We start from the raw sequence: 21,782 nt of genomic DNA on the forward strand, positions 1-21,782 counted from the left end.
AACTGTCCAGGAGCTTTCCGTGATGCCTCATGGTAGGATTTACCATGTCATTCATGGGTCTGAAAACATTGCCACTATGTTATCTCCACTTCTTCAAGATCCTTGCCTCTTCTAGTCCCTACAGGGCCTCTGTCCTCCTACTCTCTTCACCTCGGCCTCTATTTACATACTTGTGCTGTTCATCTTCTTAACCAGAATATTTGGGGAGCCCATACTTCTTATTTAAAAGGGAATAAACCTGTGACTAAATTCTTTTTATTCATTTCATATAAAGTTACTTATAAAGTTTTCCCTCATCCACTGAGTATCCAGTGAAGAAACAACAACCTCCGGGTGTGGTTTGGTGGACTTTCAGATGTGTGAGAAATAGTAGCTTTTCAGAAGATGATCCCAGTTTTTTATTTCAATTGGTGAGACCCATCAGCGTACTGTTTCCCCTTTTCTATAGTAGATCAGTACCAAGAAAATTGCATATTCTCGGTAAGAACACAACATAAATAAACACAATGGTAGCTATTTATGATAAATATTGATTAAACTGTCTTTCTGTTTACCTTGCAAATATATGGATATGCACCTCTTTCTGAGAAGACCCTGCTATCCCAGTGTTTAGATACCGAGAGGATAGTAGATCCTGTAAAATTCTTATTTTTCTTTCATTAATATGTAACAGTTTGTTTTGAGGACCAGACACTTGGTCTCAATATAGAAATTATGTTTAGGTCATTGAAGTCATATGTTACTGAAGCAATACAAAGATAATACAAGTTAAGAACTGCTGTGCAATTCCTGTCTCTGCACCAAGGTACACACCTAAATTCTCTCTGTGACTTATTATTACCTTCTCATCACATCACGTACTTTCAGGATTTTCTTGGGCATGGTACATGTGGGGTTTGTGTACTTAAAATGATTAAATACCTTTTTAGCCATTGCTAACAGCTGAGTCATCTGTAGATCCGCTTCTATTCTATTCTTTTTCTTGTGATTGCAAGTGACATTTTCTTGCTTCTTTGTGTGTCTTAAAATTTTGTATTGTGTATTCTTTAAAATTGCCCACACAAACAAAAAAACACCACACAGAGTCCCTGTTTGGGTGAGTGTTATACTTCTGCCTTAAATTCTCTACTGGGTAACTCACAGGAGGCTCCAGTGAACTAGTACTCATTAGCAAAAAGCCATTGTCTGAAATGGCAAGCAGCACAGTACAAATACCAGCTACCAAGAGGATTGCTTCTTTATTATAGGAAGTTCATGTTCCTTTCAGGCATTTCACTAAATAACAATCTATAATAACCTTATTCTAAAAGGTTGCTCCCAGGCACCTTACCTTACGAGATTTTCTGGCTGGCTCATGTCCTGTGGTGGTTAACAATGTAAGCATTGATTATAAAAGTGGCAGTGAGACCTCTAGCCAGCCTCCTGTCAGTAACAGGGCTCATTTGTGTTCCCTGCAGGTGTTTATGCCCTAGACAGCATCATGCAGAGCTGGTTCACTCTCTTTACTCCCACTGAAGCCACAAGTATTGTTGCAACTACCGTGATGTCCAACAGCACGATCGTCCGCCTCCATCTGGACTGCCACCAGCAGGAGAAGCTGGCCAGCAGTGCCCGGACACTCGCACTGCAGTGTGCCATGAAGGACCCTCAGAACTGTGCCCTCTCTGCGCTAACCCTTTGTGAAAAGGATCACATAGCTTTTGAGACGGCGTACCAAATTGTCCTGGACGCTGCCACCACTGGCATGAGCTACACACAGCTCTTCACAATAGCACGGTACATGGAGCACCGCGGGTACCCCATGAGGGCCTACAAGCTGGCCACCTTGGCCATGACCCATCTCAACCTGAGCTACAATCAGGACACACACCCTGCCATTAATGACGTTTTGTGGGCCTGTGCACTTAGCCACTCCCTTGGTAAAAATGAGCTGGCAGCTATAATACCTCTGGTGGTGAAGAGTGTCAAATGTGCAACGGTACTGTCAGACATTTTGCGCAGATGCACTCTGACCACCCCGGGCATGGTGGGACTTCACGGCAGGAGGAACTCTGGCAAGCTCATGTCACTGGACAAAGCTCCCTTGAGGCAACTCTTAGATGCCACAATCGGGGCCTACATCAACACAACGCACTCACGACTCACACACATCAGTCCTCGGCACTATAGTGAGTTTATAGAGTTCCTCAGCAAGGCCCGAGAGACCTTCCTCATGGCGCATGATGGACACATTCAGTTTACACAGTTTATTGACAACCTGAAACAAATCTACAAAGGCAAAAAGAAACTGATGATGTTGGTCCGGGAGAGGTTTGGTTGATAGAACTTGTATGAATGGGGTGAGGGGGTGGGGATGGGAGGGATGGTTTGTTTTTACTTGAGCCTGCCTTTGTACCCTTTTTAACTTAAAGAACAGAGCCACACCGGTATTATATGTGTATAGTTATATTGCGTTTGCAGACTAAATTGTCATGTTGTGAAAGTTTGTGTGTTTTTAAGTTTTTCCCTTTTTCTTTCTTTGCTTTTATTTTTTTAATTCTATTTTTATTGGTTTTGTATGAGAGAGAGGTTAAAAAGGTTTGGTTTACACTGAGTATATGTTGTCAAGTGGCAAAAGTCCACATAGCTCTCCTGTTTTCTGTATACGTTCACAGCCTCAAAAAAATAATTGAAATGGCTTTAAAAACCAAACAAAACACCTCCATCCTGTGATAAGTACCTCGAATGGATTCAGCTTTACTCCTTTGTATCTCATCTTTACATTTTCAGCATATTTAAACAAACCAACAACATGAAATACTAGTAGTGAAAAGGCTGACCCACGTGGCTTTGCAGTGCTGTTCGTCCAGAAGCATGGCACACGATGCTTGTGCATGTGGAAACTTAGCGACTGTCAACATACATTCTCAGGGATTTATCCAAAAAAAAAAAAAAAAAAAAAAAAAAAAAAAAGAATGAGAGCATTTATTGTACTGTATATATATTATAGTATATGTCTGAATATTGAAAATATAACATTAACTAATTTATAAAAATATTCTATGTAATGCAAAATACTTGAAGCTGCAGTAGCTTGGTTTTAAACAAAAACAAAAAAACTGAGAGAAAACCTACCAGAAGGACTAAAAGTGCGCCTTGCTTCAGGGTTGGCTCGGGTGGTGAACTTCATGCTGGGCATCTGTGCAGAGCCACCTTTTGGATTGCATGGTTGGACTGAAATCTATTGGGAGGAAATTACATATGTATATATATTTATACAACTTATGTATACATATATATATGTATACACACAGACACACCACCAACAACCACTACACCACACATGCTTGTAACAGGCACTAGAATAAAGAAGGACAACAAAATACACAGCCAGAGCAGCAAGCCTTAGCATTAAGAATATTCAGTATGCCAGAATTGGGGTTCGTGCCTCCTTGCCTAGGAAACTTAAGAGAAATACCCTTTTGACACAAAACACAAAATGTTTTCCAAAACAATTGACATATGATACATTACGCCTTTGCAGTGAGCTAATAATAAGCTAACCTTTGTGCACAAATAACATTATATATATTATATATCTATTCTGCATAGGTATTTTGACTTTGTGCAGGACAGAAAGTTGTGTAGGTATGACTGTTCTACTTTTCAGTTTTCTTTCTTTTTTTTAAGATATATTTTATTTTCTCTAGAATTACTCAAACAAAAGCAGCCTTCTATCTTGCCTTGTCTTAATGCTTTAAAATAACCAAACTGGAGATCTAACTACCAAACTGTTCATTATATTATTAAAATACCAACTTTGGTTACAGTATAGTGTCTTTTCTTTAGCTGATGGTTCTGTAACCTTGTGCTTTTTAAAGCAATGTTTATGTTTTGGTGCAAAAGTTGTCCAGTGTCTCTTGTTCCCTTCATTAGAGAACATGCTAGAGGTATGTTTGTAGGTATTTTTGTTTAGAACTATTTCATGCGCTCCATTTTATTTATTATAATAGGTAAAAAGAAAAAAAAGGTTGTATTTCATCACCCATGTAAACATGCTCATGAAGTTGAAAGTAATTAAGATTTGATACACTGATATCAATTTATTTATGTAACTAAATCACTGTTTTATAAACTTGTTAATGATCAACAATTTTTGTTTTGATTAAAATTAGTTTTTTGAAAGTTGATTCTGCGTCCTTTATGGTATATCTCTTACTTGAATTTGGTGATGACATTGTTTAATAGTAGATCTATTTTGTTCAGTAAAGATTTCTATACTGTTTTCCAGGCCCTGTTCTAGGCTCTGGAAGTAAATGGCAAACAAAACCAGCCCCTGGAGCTTACTGTCTTAGTAGAGAAGACGGACATGAATCAGATAGTCTCAAGGATAAAACAAGACTGAATAGCTAATTTTTTTCAGTCTGTACACTTGGTCATTCCTCTCCAATAACTGATTTAGTATGCTTCATACTTGGTATGTTTAATAAATACTAAGTTCAAGAGAGGTTTTGTGTGTGTGTGGTTTAAGAGGAAATTATGTTATAATTTGCTATCAGCAATTTTAAGTGTAAATTCCGTAAAGCATCTTTGAATTATTGTAAAACACATCTCCAGAAATTCTCCTGTCTTGTAGAACTGCCCCCACTGTACACCTAGTAAATGCCACTCTACTCTGCCTTTATGAATTTAACTACTTCAAATTACCTCCTATATGTAAAATTATACAGTCTTTGACTTTTTATGACAGGCTCATTTCACTTAACAAATAGCAGGTTCATCCATGTTGTAGCATGAGAGATGTTGTCTTCTGTGAGGCTGTGTGGTATCCCATTTATGTACTATCTATAGCTCACTTCTGTGTCCATCAGTGGACATTTGGGCTATTTCTACTTGGCTGTTGTAAATAATACTGAAATCTGAGGGTGTATCCTCAGAGACAGACCCTCCTAATTCTTGTGGATCTATACCCCAAAATGGGATTGACAAATATTTCTTTAAAGCTACAACTTTTAGAATAATCCTGAAAATATTCTAAGTTTCTTTTTAACATGTAATTTTACAGTAGATTCCAAATGTCAAGAGGTTGAGCCAGTAGGTAGAAGTTAAAATAAGTGAGTCCCTGGTGACATTTAAAATCCCATTAATGCCAAGTAAAAATAAAAATAAAAAGTATAAAATGATACGAAGTTGATTCTTCTTTGCAAGTTTATTCTTAGTTTTGTGAAAGTTGACATTGCCAAAGGACAAATGTACATTTGTGTAGATCACTGAAACAGACATTTCATAATGAAGGAGACTGCTAAAAAGGAGACACAGCATCAAAAGAAGAAGAAAAGGCCCTAGAAGTAGCCAAGACTGTGAGATCCTCTCTGAAAGAAATTAGTGTTCATTGACCAACAACTTTGTATGGATGTTACAAGAGAAATGGAGATCAGGAGACGTATCCACCCCATTTTATTCCATTCCTGAAGCACCATGCCTTCAGCTCTCTGCCAGATAGACACACTGATTTGATGTGTCTATGTTTCCCTATCTCCGGTGGGCTGGTGCTAGAAAAAAGTCCCAGGTTGTTAAACATTTGAATAACAGAAATAGAAACAACAAGCTTAGATAATTTAATATTAAGAATTAGTTTCTAGTTGCGGCCCAGATGGGAATTCTGCCTTTCAATGTGCTTTATTTAGAATTATATTTGAGAATAGCAACTATAATTTTGGAGGGAAATGAATTTAACTTTCAAGAGTTAAGTCAATTGAACAAAAATTAATGGAGATCATTATAGTCATAATGTAATAGTGTAGTATAAGTAGCAAGGGAGAGCTGAATTTTTTCTAAGTTGCCAAAAAAGTACCTAAATAGCAGCTGATTCAGGAGATAAATGGTCAGAAGACCAGGAAATGTAGGAGAAACATTAAATGATCCAATACATTTCAGTAAAAGATGTGACCGAGAGAAAAAGTAAAGATGAGCTGTTGTATACCAGTATGTGGACCAGTTGAGTTTATGCAAAAGAAAACAGGTATTGGAAGGATTCTAAGTGATACATTCATCAAACATTGGTGCCTACTATGTGATACACATGGTTCTAGGCACAAGCAAGACACCAGCAAAATGCTTATTCTCAGCATAGATGCTAGAGGGAGGGAGACATGAGCTAGCTGATGATGATATCACACGGAAAAGCAGGGGAAAGGTATGTGATTTTAGGCACAGTGATCAGGAGGGACCTCTGTGATGTGGAAAGATGAACAGGAGCCAGGAGAAAGTGAGAGCTGGCCATGCTAACGTCTGGTAGATGTGGGAAGCAGAAGGGACAGCAAGTATTACTCCATGGTGGGAGTGTAGGAAGGTGCTAGCATAATGTAGAACAACCAGCAAAGAAACTGAGAGGACAGGTTGGGGTGGTGGGGAGAGTAGTGGGTAGAGGAGGTTTGCTAAAGGGATGGAGAGAAGTCATTCCTAAGGGAGATTCTAGGTCATGGTGAAGAATACTCGAAGAATGGCTAGCAGAGAGAAATCTTGATGTGACGAGATATGGCAGCTTTGTGTTTAGGACAACAAGAGAGGCCAGGGAGACCGGAGCAAATTCCAGTAATCCAGGGGAAATGATGGTTGGTTCCAGTAGGGTCGGTAGAGATGGTGATAGAGCCTGGGAGCTGAGCCATTTCCTGATATTAGAGGCAGCACGTGAGAAAAGAAGCCCTACAAATTACCCCCAGAATTTAAAAGCAGCTGGAAGGAAGACATTCTATTAACTGGAGCAGAGAAGACACTGGTGAGATGCTTGTAAAACACCCAAGTGGAGCTCTCTTATAGGAGTTAATTCAGGGCTAGATATACACATTTGGAAGTCTTTAGTTTTAAATGTTGTCCATAACCATGAGATGAGGAGAAAGCACAGATACTTTGATCCCAAATAGAGAGTTCTGAAAAACATTACTTTCCCTGGTTGAATTGTTAATGTGACAAAAATATCTGCCAGTCCTTCCTCAATCTTCCTAACTTTTAAGTGGTGGCTTGTTCTACCATTCAGTCCTCTGAGGTTATTTTTATTGTCTACAGATTGACTTTATTTTCTTAAAATAGTTTCTCCATAGATGCAAAGCAGGCTTCTGATCTGCACAGCTCAGTTCCACCACCCCAGAGGAACTTCTGGTAAGTTCTAGTTTGGAAAATCCCAAGGACAGTCATGGTGAGGCCCAGACACAGTTTGGGTCAGAAGGCACAGACATGGTCCAGGGCCCTATGGATTAAGATGTAAAAATTCCAGAGGAGAAGGATTTCGAATTGCGCAGTCATTTTTGTGTTCCTTGCTAGTAATGATAAAAGCCTTCTGAGGAATGGCTTTGCAAATATGACTGTCTTATTTTGTACTTGGTACTGTCATTCAGCAATAATTTTTTACTTTACATTTTGGAGAATATAGTTGCTTAAAAGTCAGAGAAGGAAGCAATAATCCCTATTACTCCCCAGTTTTATTTTTCATTTTCTTTTATTTTGAAAATTTAAAACATACAGAAGAGGTTGAAAAAGTAAAAAAAATGACAGCTGTGGTTTCCTAATTGTCCACCTGAGTTGGGAGTGTCCTGGTGCCCCACACTTAGGACTGATGGTTTGGTCTGGTAGGAAGCCCCCCTCTGTGGAAAAGCTTGGGCTCTGCTCAAGCAAGTAGCTCCCACTCAGCAAGGAAGAAAACAGCCTCTTCCTTCTCTTTTCTTTAGATACAAAGTAGAGACACCCTCCTAGTGGAGGAGATAGTAGAAAAAAATATACTTTTTGAAAGAAATTGCCTTACTTCACTGTGCATATTAATATTAAGAAAAATAATCCCTTCAGCTCCACTAATACATCCTAACTTGATGGACATAAGACCTCAAATGAGCATGTCCAGAAAAATTTTCCTCTTCTGCCATCAGTGTTTTTTTTTTTTTTAATGGGCTGCTGCCTTTTAGTAATGCAAAATGAAAACCATGAAATATCCTTCACAATGGTTTGAACATGGCTTTCATTTTAAGATACTGGACAGTAGCGGAGCATGGTGACACATGCCTGTAATCCCAGCTCCTCAGGATGCTGAGGCAAGAGGATCACCATTGAGTTCAAGGCCAGCCTGGAGTGAAGGAATTGAGCTGTGTGGAACAGAAGGCCAGTCTGGAACTATATGGCAAGACCCTGTCTCAATAAACAAACAAACAAACAAAAATAGTGCACTACGCGCAGCCACAGATTCTGGAGGACATTAGGTACTTCTGCTGGCACACTTTGGTACCATAAAATGGTTTTGGCTATCACCATTATAGCAACAATCTCAAAAATAACGATGGCTAACTCATTTCCCTAGTAGTGTGTACCTAGTTCTGTTTCTGTGCACTTTATATGGATTAGCTCATTTATTTCTTGGAAGAGTCCTATGAGGCTTATACTGTTACCATGCCCATTTTGCCAATAAAGAATCTGAGGTAGAGAAAGTTTGTCCAAAGTCCCTCACTCGGCTAGTGTCCAAAGTCAGCTAGCGTCACGTTCAAACCCAGGCAGTTGTCCCCAAAGTCGCACTTGTAAGTGATCATGTTCCATTGCTTCTCATGAAATTAATTATTGTTTTTATTGAGCATGTACCATGCTTTTAGCACTGTAGAGGACCCAAAGACATATATGACCTAGTTCTGACCCATAAGTCAGATGGCCACTAGACTTTAAAATAAGTGAGTTAAGGTGGGTGAAACTCTTAAACAACTATTCTGAATTTTCATATTTTTGTTCCATGGAGCAATATGATATAATGAATTTTATCTTCACCCAAGTCAAGATAATCCACTTTTATGTGTGTGTGTATATATGTCTTCCTTTGAAATCACATTGAAATATAATAACTCATCTGGCAGTCCAGAGATAGGCAGGCCAGAGCACAGGCACATTTTCCATCTCTGGGTCCAAGTCGACTAATCTAATTCCACCATCACATCTGCATCCCAGCCAGTGGTAGCAAAAGATAGTGAAAGGGGAGTACAGGCCCATTAATTGCTTTCACATTAACACTTCCTTTAGTGTTTGGATCATCTAGAACAGCAGTGTTAGAGCATAGATCATGGCCCACCTACATTAAAATCACTCAAGTGACTGTCAGACATGCCCATTCCTGGCCTGCAACCCAACTGCTTATTAGGGGAGGAATCTGTACAACAAAGCTCTGTTTTAGGAGCATTTTTATTTTGCTCTTCAAATCCAGTGTTCCCAAGTGTTACATAAAGGGTAGATTGTGCAACAAGATGGACTGGAAAAGCAGACGTGGACCCTCAATCAGGCATGATCAGAGGAATTTTGCTTTTCGGCCACCAGTATTTGTTTTTTAAAATGGGCTCCAAGCAGAGCTGGACACCAGCCCCACACAAGGAGCCTGCCTTCTCTGCTGGCAGCTCTTTGCAGGAGTGTTGCTCTCCCTGTGATTCCTGCCTGCTACTCATAAAAGCTGAGGTAACCTTTGGGACAGAGAATGCTGCAGCACAGGGTTGCCCCATAAACAGGAGAGATGATCCACAGGCCCAATACTGGCAAAAACCATGAATGGAAACCAAAAGCATTCAGGAAGAGAGCGCTCTTGGAGCAAAATTTCAGTCAGGGATGGCTTACTAGAGAATCAGTACATTAGCATATGATCACAGCACCTAAAGGAAACATGAGCTTAGAGAAAATTAGGCAGTAAACTTTGAAATCATGAGCCTTCTTACAAATCACAGGAAATAAGCGGCCCAGAGTATTTCAGGTCCCTGCCGGGCCTGGTGCATGGAACTGACACTGCCTTCCATCAATTTAAAACCATTCCATTGTACCTAATGATCAAATGCCTTTTTGTTTTGTCTTTTACATGTCATACATCAAACCTGCAGGTCCCCTCACTAGCAGTGAAACAAAGCTGCTGAGCTTCCATATTGGGAGCCAGGAAATTGAATTTGTGGATGAAATTCCCCAAATCAATTTTGATTGCTGTCACTCTAGGAGTTCTGAGGGAATCAGGACCGATGATGATGTGTGAAAAACGTTTCTTTAAACTGCGAGGCAGAAAATTCACACTCAAGGTCTCCTTGCCCTTCAGTCCCCTCTGGGATCCCTGAGTATCCTGCTAGTGGTACAGGTGAAATCAAAGTGGGGGAGGAGCATGTCCTCCTATCTCAATGACCTTCTCAAGTGCCTCTCTCTCTGATCACTTTGTCTGACAGCCCTGAAGTCCCACATCCGCTTTATAAAGGCAATGGCTTTGAGGCAATGGTTTGTTCCCTCTGAGGCCTTTCTGGATCATGGGACTTGGTCTTGCTGTGCATACAGCCTCCCTTCATAGAAAGTGGCTTCCTGTATTTGTTAGATACTTGCAGCCCAGGTAGCAAATGACTTTCTGCCCACTTTCTTGGTGACTTGGAAGTCCCTGTCTGGCCTGCTCAAGTACAGTAAAGAGGAACCAGACAGGTTCAGATGCTGATTGTCTTTTTAATTAAGAAGACATTTAAACATTTTCTCAGCTGACTACTCAGTGGGTCATTTTAGTTCTCATAATTCCAAGGTTAGAAAGGTTTCTTATGTAAAACTGACTCAAACCTTTCAAGTGAAAGTCACTCAAAGTTGTGGCTGGGTTTATCTTGAATCTCCAATTAAGCTAGGCTGGTTGTTATGGTTATAAGGTGCATATTCATAATGAGGAAATCCTCAGATGTGGTGAAATGCTCTATGTCACCTTGAGCAGAATGAGAATCTCAGAATGTTTTTATAAACCATGCCAGGCGGGTTCTGCTCTACAGAGAAGGTGGCTTTAGCAAAGTGGAAAGGAGCTTTCATAAAAGCCTTTCTCCCCAGCTCACCTGTCCAATGGGGTCTGAGTGCCCCATTAGTACTGTGGTACAGGAAGGCACAGGTAGAGCCCTGTGCTCTGCTCTCACAAGGGCAAAGGCACCACCTACCAGAAGTAAGGAGGGAAAGCAAGCAACTGAGACCCCAGAGAGCACAGTGTTCTCTCCCTGTCTGAAATGGTGGCCATAGGCACATGGAGTCGGGGGCTCTTCTCAGGGTCCTGTTTGATAACTGCCTCACACCAGCAACTGGCAGAACTGGAGGCTGGATGAGGAGCACACAGAAATTCTCTTTCAAGATGGCAGTTTGTCAAAGACAACAAGGAGAAGAGACTCCTAATAGCACATAGTCTTGTAACTGCTGATTTCTGTGAAGGACAAAATACCTCACATACACAGCACTATGATTTTGCAGAAATTTTCTGCTGGTCTGAAGCCCAGGCTGGCCTGGCTCATTGGAAGCTCCTGCAAAACTCCAGTCCAGAGAACTAGCCTCATCAGAAGAGAATAATTAAATAGTAAAAAGTAATAGAAGAAAAAGAAATAATTAATTTAAAAAACAGGCAACAGAAAAATATGGTCATTAAGTAGATGAAAACTGTGATCTTATTTGAAAAAATAAATGAATTTTTAAAATTATACATCAAAGAGCTCAAGGTAGAGAAAAAGAAACTGAAGGAAGAAATTATAATAAAAATAATAATTATTATTATTACTTCCTTTTGTTAATACATAAATCTTAAAATGTGTCCACAATGGTTCAGGGTGAATTTATGTATTAACTCATCTACCCTTACAATACCTTTATGAGATGAGGGCTCTCAATTTACTCATATTAAAGGGGAAGATCCCAGAGTGAACTGGACCTACATTCTGTAACCCTGACTTTGAAGACCTCACCTGTAGCCACAGGGAGATGGGAGATGGGAGAACAGGGAGGAGACACAAAGAAATGAAGAGTATGTTGAAATAAGCACACAAGGTAAAAACACAATGAGAACATAATAAATACAGGAAGAAAAGAATTGAAAAGCACTGAAAATGATGTTTGAGAACAATATGAAAATAGGAGTAAGGATGTCAGTCTTGAAAGATCCATAAATAATATCCCTATAGAAAATTATCTACAGACAAAAGACAATACATGCTCGAAGAGATGCTTCAAGAATATTTATAGAAATAAAAGAAGCCTTGTATTTATGCTATGAAAGGGCATACCATGTGCAGGGAAAACTGGCCCACAAAGCATCAAATTGGAGTAAATGAAGTAACAGAACCCTAAGAGGATCTATCATATTAAACTTCCCTGCCGTAGTAACAAACATGTCTCAGGAAAAAATAAACATGGAAAATTATATATGTTATATGTAAAATTGCTTATCTCTCAAAGGATGTACAAGAAATTGTTACTAATACTTCCTATCAAGGAAGAGATCTGTTTCATTGGGATATAAAGATAAGAAAGACAATTTTTCACATTTGTCTTTATACTTTTATACTATATGCTTCTACAAACGAATCAAAAGTTTATATATTTTTTCAAAAGTTTATTTTTAAAATGTTTCTTTTGTACCAGGGATCAAACTTGGGACCTTGAACTTATAAGGCAGGTGACGGCACCACTGAGCTGTATCTCCTGCCCAATAAATTGTTTGTAACCCAAACTTTGATACACCTTCATGAGCCTCAAGCTTGTGCCATTTTTTTCTTCAACCCTTTTTCTGAATTGCCATGTTTGTTGTCTCCCCTGGCTTTTCTAGCTTGGTTCTGAGCTGCTTTGACCTGACTCCAGATTATAGGCCAAGGTTACCAGAAAATACAAAGAAACAACTCCTGACACACTCAGCTACCTCATCTTTGACAAGGGAGTCAACCATCTTTACTGGAGGAAAGAGCCTCTTTAAATAAATGGATTTGGAAAAATTGGATGTCAACCTGCCAAAGATTAAAACTAGACCCCTATTCTTCACCATGCACTAAACTAAAACCCAAGTAGATCGAAGATCTAAATATTAAAACAGAAACACTAAACTTGCTGGAAGATAAGTTAGGTAGAACTCTCGAAGATATTAGCATAGGAAAAGACTTTATGAACAAATCCTCAGTAGCACGGGAACTAGCACAAAGAATCAACAACTGGGCTCTCATCTTATTAAAAAGCTTCTGCACTGCAAGAGAAACCACCAACAGAGCTAAGAGTCAACCTACAATGTGGGGAAAAAAATTTACTAGCTGTTACTCAGACAAAGGACTACTATCTAGATTATATAAAGAACTTAACCCCGAAATATAAAGACCCATTTCAAAAATGGGCATCTGAAATGAACAAAGAATAAAAAGCAGCAAATAAATATATGAAAAAATGCTCAACATTACTGGTCATTTGAGAGATGCAGATGAAAACAACACTGAGAGTCCACCTCACCCCACAAAGAATGGCTGCTATCAATAAATCAACCAATAACAAATGCCGATGTGGCTGTAGGGAAAAAGGAATCCATTGTTGGTGGTAGTGCATACTGGTGCAACCACTGTGGAAATCAGTATGGAGATACCTCAAAGAGCTAGGATTGGAAGTCCCATTTGACCCAGTTATTCCTCTGCTGTATATCTTTCCAAAAGAATTTAAAGAATCATCCCTCAGCGATATATGCTCACCCATGTTTATAGCGGCACAGTTTGTAATAGCTACAACTTAGGAACAGCCCCATTGCCCATTATCTGGAGACTGGATAAAGATGAGTTTTTTTTTTTAATGGAGTATTACTCAGCTAAAGAATGAGAAACTAGAGACATTTATTGCTAAATGGATGCACATCGAGGCTATACTCTTAAGTGAAGTAAATAGGACAAGATATGTAAATACCAAATAGTTTCTCTGGTGAGAAAAATTAAAAGTGTAAATAAGGATCTAACTGTATAATTAATAATGTGAAATAGGAAGAAAAGGACTAAAGGACTAGGGGAAGTGGAAGGGGTAGGGGAAAGGAAAGAAAGGAAAAGAAAAAACTATAAGAAAAAGAAAAAATGGAAACAAAGTCACTGTAAATAGGGAAGGGTGGAGGGGGTGAAGGGAGTGCAGGGGAATGAGGAAAAAATAATAACAAAGATATATCATGTAAAGGTACAAGATCCCAATGATGAATGTAACTGTATTGTATATCGACAATATAACAATGAACTTAATGGAAAAAAAGTGGCTGTCTATTTTCTGGGCAGAAAACCACAACCCACTGAGACAGGAACAGTACACACAAAAAGACTTGGGATACACACAGTGGCCTCTTTCTTAGTGAATCCAAGAGCTCAAAAGAAGCCTCAGACTGAGACAGGGGAAGAGTTGGGTGGTGAATTGTTCCGAACCACTGCATTTCTATGGGCCTTGCAGGATTTAGGATTTTGTCAATGCTCTGGGTGGGGCAGCTACCACTCACTGAGGTCAAATACTGCCTGCCAGACATTGCTGGGTATTTAGCACTCTCTCATCTTTGTAAATGTGCCCTCCTGTCTGACCTCATGCCCTTCACCATCTAAAGAGCTTACTATGCACTGAGGCCTATACAATGTGCTAGGAATTTTAGAAGTCACATCTGTAAGAGCTTTGAGGTTGATGTTTGAGGTTTAAAGAAATTTCAAGTGTAGACCTGCTTCTACCTGAATCTGAGTTTATACTTTGTTCATCTAGGTCACCATTTAATCTTTGAGGGGCTTATTATTTACCATATTTCTAACTCCAGCATCACGTAGAATAGTCCTTTTCTTGAATTTTAAGTAGGCTGACTGAGCTGAAAATCAGGAGCCAAGTTTTTAACTGTATACCTATATGATTTGCTTTGTTTTTTTTTTATTTTTTGAAGTTTTTGTGGTTTTATTTAAGCACAAATAAATGAGCTGAGATGTATACTCATTTTCTTCGCTGTGTAGCCTGGTGTTGGGACTGGTGAATGGGATGTCCAGCTGGGCTGCTCTTTCCATGATGGCCTTGCGGTTCTTGGAGGAGACGTTGTAAGAAACCTCCACACAGTAAGACATGTTAAACTTCAACAATAACTCTAGCTCCTTGAAGTTGTGCACCAGGAAATTCCAGAAGCCACTGGGAAACGTGCTTTGTCTTTTTGTTGGTTCTGTAATCTATGTTGGGCATCACGATCTAGCCCTTTAATCTTCTCTGCACCTTCTTGTCAATGACTCTGGGTTTCTACCAGTTGTGCTTAATTTTGACATATGGGTCTCACTGGTACCAGGTAAACTTCTTTTTCTTTCTTTCTTTCTTTCTTTCTTTCTTTCTTTCTTTCTTTCTTTCTTTCTTTCTTTTTTTTTTGGTACTGGGGATTGAACTCGGGTCCTTGAGCTTGCAAGGCAGGCCACCGAACCGCTAAGCTAAATCCCCAGCCCACCTTATGGTTTTTTAAAAAACGTTTTCACAATGAAATAGGTCTCTACTGTTTAAATAGCTACCTGTGATGTGGAAAATCATTAAAGGACCGAGATTACTCAAGTGTCTGTGTTGCTTGCTTTGAAAATGTTCCACATTCAGATCCTGTTTCTGATGTCCCCCATTTTTCCCTATAGCTAGAGCCACTGCAATCTTCTCTGGCAGAACCAGGCATAACCAGGGCACAGAGGTGTATATTACCTCAAGTTCTACAGCCTAAGGCTCAGTATCACCTCTTTGCTCTTGAACTGCACATTTGTTTCTGAGCCTTAGTCCTCACAGTGGGGCCCAGGAGTTAGGATGGGCTCAACTTTGTTATTGTTCCCAGATACTTGTGTGGCCTCAAGTCTCATGCCTTTGTCAGAGCTGGATTTTTTTTCTTTTTTGTGGTATTGGGGATTGAACTCAGGTCACTGTGCTTGTGAGGCAGATGGCAGAACCACTGAGCTAAGTCCCTGTTCCATAGACCACTTTTTTCTTTTGAGTTGCTCTTCTAGAAAATGGGAGTATTGGTATAATTAACAAATACTTAAGCATGAATACATAAGACTTTGCAACAAATATTGTCATTTCATCTCCATAAAAATCTTAGAAATTTACATTCAAGGACTAAGTAGCTAACTCAGGGTCATGCAAGCCCAGATCTGCCTGATACCAGAGTTCTGTGTTCTCTTCCATAATGCAGAGAAACTTGGTTTCGTTCTTGAAAAACCTGCCCTGAATATTAAGTTCAAGGCTTCTTTATAAGCACAGATGTCCATTAGGGCTTGACCAGCAATGTTAGTTTTTAAAAACAGGTTTATTGAGAAATATTTGCATAGCACAAAATTTACCCATTTGGAGTATACAACTCAGTGGTTTGAAATGTATTTTGCAGAGTTGTATCTTAGAACATTTTCATCACTTCAAAAAGAAACCCCATGACTATTAACAATTACCCTCAGTTTCTCCCCACTCTCTGCCATAGGTAAACATTAATCTACTTTCTGTCCCTATAGATTTGTCTATGTAGTATAAATGCAGTCAAATGTGTTATTTCGTTTTGACTTCTTTCATATAACATTATGTTTTCAAAGTTTATTCATATTGTAGCATGTACCCATCTTTTATTCCTTTTCTTTTTTTGGTACCAGGAATCAAACTCAGGACCTTGAGTTTGTGAGGCAGGCGGAGGCACTACTGAGCTAAATCCCTGGCCCATGACTGTGAGCTTTTTTAAAGCTCTGACCACCTTCTGGTTCTGGTCTGAGTAGCCCCCAAAATAAATAGCTATTTTCAGGGGTGACTGAAGCATATACAAAAACAAACAAACAAGAAAACAAGCTCGTAGTCCTGTTTTCACTCCAGTCTCTCCCCTTCACTGAGACTCCCCGCCTGGGGCCTAGTTCGCTGGCCTGAGAAGGCTTGGGTTGAGCTTCCTCTCAGTCTTATCCTTTGGGAACAGTTTATGAGCTAATTGTAGAGCTGTTGAATTGTCCAGAGTTGCCACCCTTTGCCATGCTCATTTCTGCCACTTTGTGCTGCTACTACATCAGACTGGCTAATTTGCTTTTTTTTTTCTTTGGTACGAGGGAAGAACTCAGAACCTTGCATTTGCAAGGCAGGTGTGGTGCCGCTGAGCTAAATCCCCAACCCACAGACTGGCTGATTTATAAAGAGCAAAAATATATTTCCCACAGTTCTACAGGCTTCAAAGTCAAAGACTGAGCCACCAGCAGGTATATTGGTTGATGAGAGCTAGGGCTGTCTGCTTCCATGACGGTACTTCTCACACTGTACTCTCTGTGCGGGGGAAATAGAGGGGAAGAAAGCTTTGGCTTCTCATGGCAGAAGGCAAAAAGGCAAAAGGACAAAAGGGTTCTCTCTCTGGAGCCTTTTTATAAGGATACTTGACTGCTTTTATGATGGAGGGGGCCTTCATAGCCTAATTACTTTTTAAAGGCCTCACGTCTTAATATTGGTAATTCTGGGGTTTCAGAGGGGACACCTACAAAGCAAAGCATTATGCAACAAGTTTGTGTTGCAGCACAGCAACTGGGGCCTCTGCTGCATCCTGGTCTCAGCTCTGAAGTTTACTTATCTACCCAGGAAGCCCAGTGAGAGGGAGTTCGGGTAGTTGGAATACCTGTCCAATGGATGCATGAAAGATTTTATACCAAAGACACGACAGTCCATGATGATACAGAATTTGACTACTGCTGGAATTGGACAAGATGCACATTTCTTGTCCAGCAGTAAAATGCATACAGATAACCTAACACCACTGGGTGAATCTTTTCCATGCTGAACAGCCTTGGATCTAAACTCTCGTTTTTATACTCTTTATACACATTCTTCTCCTGCAACTCCTCCCTGTTTTCCACAAATTCTTGTTCTTAGTTGGCACCTCGCTTCTTTCTTGGCTCTGGCACACATGGAACAATGGCTTAGAAGAAGCCGTGGGAGTTTTTCTTTAGACAATACTGTGTAACCATTGCTGTGTCTGCTCAGAGGCTACAACTTCCCTTTGTGGTGGACTGGATTAGACCTTTGCCTTGAGGCTTTTCAAGAGACCAGAGCTGGGACCATCTTGAGTCTTAGGAGACAAGGAACAGGTACAGTATTGCTAGTAACTCAGGTCAGGGGTGGTGGCCCACACCTGAAATTCTAGCACTTGGGAGGCTGAAGCTGGAGTATTCCAAGTTTGCAACCAGCCTAGACTAAACAGCTAAACCCTATTACACAAAACTACCACCAACAAAAAGTAAGTTTTTAGAGGCTCTGAAGGCTAAACTAATTAGACCAATGCGTAATGAAAGACACTGAAGTCTCCCAGGCTCACAGAAACTTCTCAGTGGTACAGCCAGCACTATTAATATATCTGATGAAGGCACTAGAGGTCTAAACTACCGCAGAACCCAGGAAGATGGTACCCTAATAAAGAAATGGCAGTATGGGTCCCCTGAGCAGAGGAGAGAATACCCTGGAACGGGGGACATCAGAATCCAGGTCGGACACAGGAAAGGGATCACCTCTTCCTCTCCTCCACCTTCTCCTTAGTATTAACTCAGTAGTAGCCTGGCTCATCCATGGGCCATATGTGAGTATAGTTGGCTTAAGTTTTCATCACTGAAAAGTCACTGAGGGTAAAAGTCCAGCCCACACATTACGGTGAACTGGCTGCCTGCAGCGTACCCTGAGCACACCCTACATTTGTCTTTCCAACCTGCACAAATACCTTCTATGTGCCTGTACTGCTCTTGCCATTCTATACTGCTTTGTATTAAATCATCCCAGTGATAACCCAGTAAAGTAAGCTTCATGGTATTGCCCTCACGTTACAGAGGAAGGGATTGAAACTCAGAGGCCACCTCTCCATGGTCACACTACTGACCACAATAAGAGGTTTGCTTCTGACTTTTGGTAGAAGACACCAATGAAGGTCTGGACATGTTAGTGGGTGGGTGGCCCTGGCCCTTCCTCTCTGTTCCCATGACTGCCTCAGGTCATCGAAGTCCTTTTCTGTAATCATGCAGCCATTCCCCATGGAGCCGGGGGATCTTCTACCCAATGTACTCCCTGAACACTAAACTAGCGAGCTTCTGGTTGTGGAGATAAAGTGACCCTAGGTTCATTCGCCCAGCACTCAGAAGGGACAAGCATCAGCAAGTAGAGGTAGGGATCAGCCCTTCTCTGCCTCAAGGTGAGAAATTCATTTGCAAAGTCATCAGCTTCCTGGGAAGGCACACAGCCCACACATCATCATTGGCCCAATGGGGACACAAAGCTGGTCCTACTGCCATCGCCACACTGGGAAGGAAGAAAGGCAAACTTCCTGGCCAGGGTGAGATTCTGGGGTTGGGGCCTGCTATGGGCTGTGCGGGTCTAGAGTGTAGAAATTTATTCCTGGAGAGTCCAGTCCTTCTTCTCATCTCCATTCCCAAAGAGCCAATGACATTATTTCTGCACAGGATTCCTGGTACACTGAGAGGCTACAGTGTCCCAAGATGCTGGCCTGTTCTTGCTGTCCCTGGCTGCGACAGCAGCCATCCTGACCATGGCCAGTCCAGAAGCAAGCTCTGGGCTCCTCTATTTCTTGAAGAAAGGTAATTTGTTTATTGACTAAGTTGGACTCAACACAGTACATGTGCCATGCCATCAAATCTACCCCGTGGCTCCTTCTCCCTTCCCCATGCCTAGAAGGACATGTGGATTTTCCACCCAAACTCAGTTTCATCATCCAAAATAGCTTAACTACCTATAGATATTACAAACCTAGTGAATCTAAACCAAAACACTACTCACTCATATGTTTCACATCTTTGCCCCTACCTGACTGTCACAGCCACAGCCACAGCCACACACACACACACACACACACACACACACACACACAGATTTGGGGCCTGGCCTTGGAATCCTGTCATGGAAAAGTTCCACCTTCTCTCTTTCCCTATAGCTTTTCTCTTGGACTTGCAGGGTATATACTATAGGAAGCGGTATGACAGGAAAAGTACACAGATCCAGAGATGAGATTGTGACCTGAGCTTAGGCCCTCAAGCAGGCCCAAATGTAGACTGTGGATTCTTTGAGACTCCTCCCTTCTTGGTGGTCTCCTACTAATAGTGACTCACCATGAGCCATGCTTCTCTACTTCAGGATACCTGAAGTGCATACCTATGTTGGCGTCCCTTCCTCCTTGTCTGCTTCTCAGGCCGGCTCTTTTCCAGGGCCCATCCTGAATCAGGTAACACTTGACCTGTCCAAAGCTCTGCCTTCTGCTCAGGTATCTTGCATTTTCCAGTCAAGGATCAGCCTCTGTACTGTCCCTAATTCCAGAGGTCACCAACAAGCTCCCTGTGGTGTAGTTTCCTTGAGCACCACCTGTGTTGTTTTCTCATTCCTAGCAGACAGCCTCTCTCACAGGCTGACCCTGTCTGATGAAACCCTTCCTACCAGCTTCTCAATCAGCCAAACTCTTCTCTATGGTCGCCAGCTTCCTCAGCTTCCTCATCTTGGCCTCTAGGCTCCAGACAAGAGAAGGTTGTTTGCTGGAGGAACCAACACCTCACTCTCCAGAAGCTGCTTTAATAAACCATTGTTTTCAGTTCTGGTGCCTCAGGCAACATGCAGAGACAGGAAGAGTCTTGTTTAACAGCTGGGTAGAGTTAGACAGGGGAACTGGGGAGACTGGATCCCTCCGGGCATCAGCAAATTCATTGTGGCTTCCTTGGTGTCCCAACCCTGGGAAGGGGGCTGGTAGGCCATGCCTTCTCACCCATGAATTCCTGGGCCCCATCCCAAGCTTGTCTCTGTTTCCTGGATGACTTCATCTCCCCCATTCTCCTGCTATGATCTCATTGCTGAGGACGAGACACAGTGAAGCTGAAATGTTTTCAAATCCATTTAGCTCAAGATGCCCTGGCTGAAGAAGGTCCAAGGTGCTGCAGTTTGGGGAATGCAGTGGGGGACTGGAATGTGGGGTTCTGTCTTTGCTCTGTGGTGCTAAGGACTGGAGTCTCAGAACCGGCTTTGTCTGAAGCATTAACAAATTGGGCAACCTACACATTTGGCCCTGGGAACTTCATCTGTAAACTGGAGTCAGGGCTCTCCAGGTTGAAATGAAATGAGCCAGGGTGGGAAAAGGCAGCTCCAACCACTGGATCTGTTCCATGTGTCATGGGGCTTTGGGGATCCTGGGAACTGCCATTCTCTGAAAAGTCATTTGTCACCAGTCTGATGCTTCCACACTGAGTTCTCAGTTGTCCCTCCCTATCTTGATATTATGGCCACTGTGACCAACACAGGGCTAGAGCTAAAATCTAGGCCAGGCACTGACATCTTGCTCACCCATGACAGCAAGAGTGTGAAGTCCTGTGGATCAGCCTGCCTTGAAATGGCTTGTCTTCTCTTGTGCTTTGTCCAGTAAAGTCTCACCTGATTGCTTGGTGAGATCTTCATTGTCAGCCTCTTCCCCCTCAGTCATTTTTCTCCTATCTGTTGGAAGCTCCCTTATTGCTACCTCATTATACCTACAAGTGAGTGTTTACATATTTGTGGGATTATTTAGATAGCATTTCTCTTCTGCATTTAGACTATAAAATCCCCAATGTCTGGGCTGGGTCTGTTTTATTCATCATTACATTCCAGTGATGCACACAGAGACTAGTAGATAACAGATGCTCATTAAATACTTAACAGATTATAAGGGAAAGAATGAAGAAATGAACAATCCCAATGGTCTTCTAAACAATCTCTCTGACTCCAGATTCAGTTCATTCTCAACTATTCTTTAATTTTCTTACCAAATCTAGGCTCTGGGATCCTGTAGGGCAACAGAGCAATACTAACCACATAGCTGGACCTGCAGAATCTAGTTCCAGTTTCCTTGTTCACAACCCCACCTTCCCAGGTCAGGCCTTCTCACCCTCAGCAGTTGTGACATGTTTGATGAGACAGTATTTGATTGTGTGGACTTCCTATGGCTTGTAGGATGTTTAGCTACTGGCCTACACCTACTAGATGTCATTAGTACCCACCAGCAATTGTGA

The 21,782-nt window shown here is 41.2% G+C and overlaps 1 protein-coding gene across 3 annotated transcripts in view; it reads left to right on the forward strand.

Annotated features, from left to right (window-relative positions):
• Zswim6 (zinc finger SWIM-type containing 6) overlaps positions 1–2,935 on the forward strand; it is a 184,259-nt gene extending 181,324 nt beyond the window's left edge. For all 3 annotated transcript variants that reach the window (XM_033761020.1, XM_010626937.2, XM_033761028.1), the window contains one exon: positions 1,458–2,935. In XM_033761020.1, the coding sequence (XP_033616911.1) occupies positions 1,458–2,320 (863 nt within the window). In that variant the 3' untranslated portion in view covers positions 2,321–2,935. The remainder of the gene's footprint in view (positions 1–1,457) is intronic.
• The last annotated feature ends 18,847 nt before the right edge of the window (positions 2,936–21,782 follow it).

This window comes from Fukomys damarensis, unplaced genomic scaffold (genome assembly GCF_012274545.1).
Source record: "Fukomys damarensis isolate Sample0158 unplaced genomic scaffold, DMR_v1.0_HiC HiC_scaffold_1, whole genome shotgun sequence".
NCBI classification, from domain to species: Eukaryota; Metazoa; Chordata; class Mammalia; order Rodentia; family Bathyergidae; genus Fukomys; species Fukomys damarensis.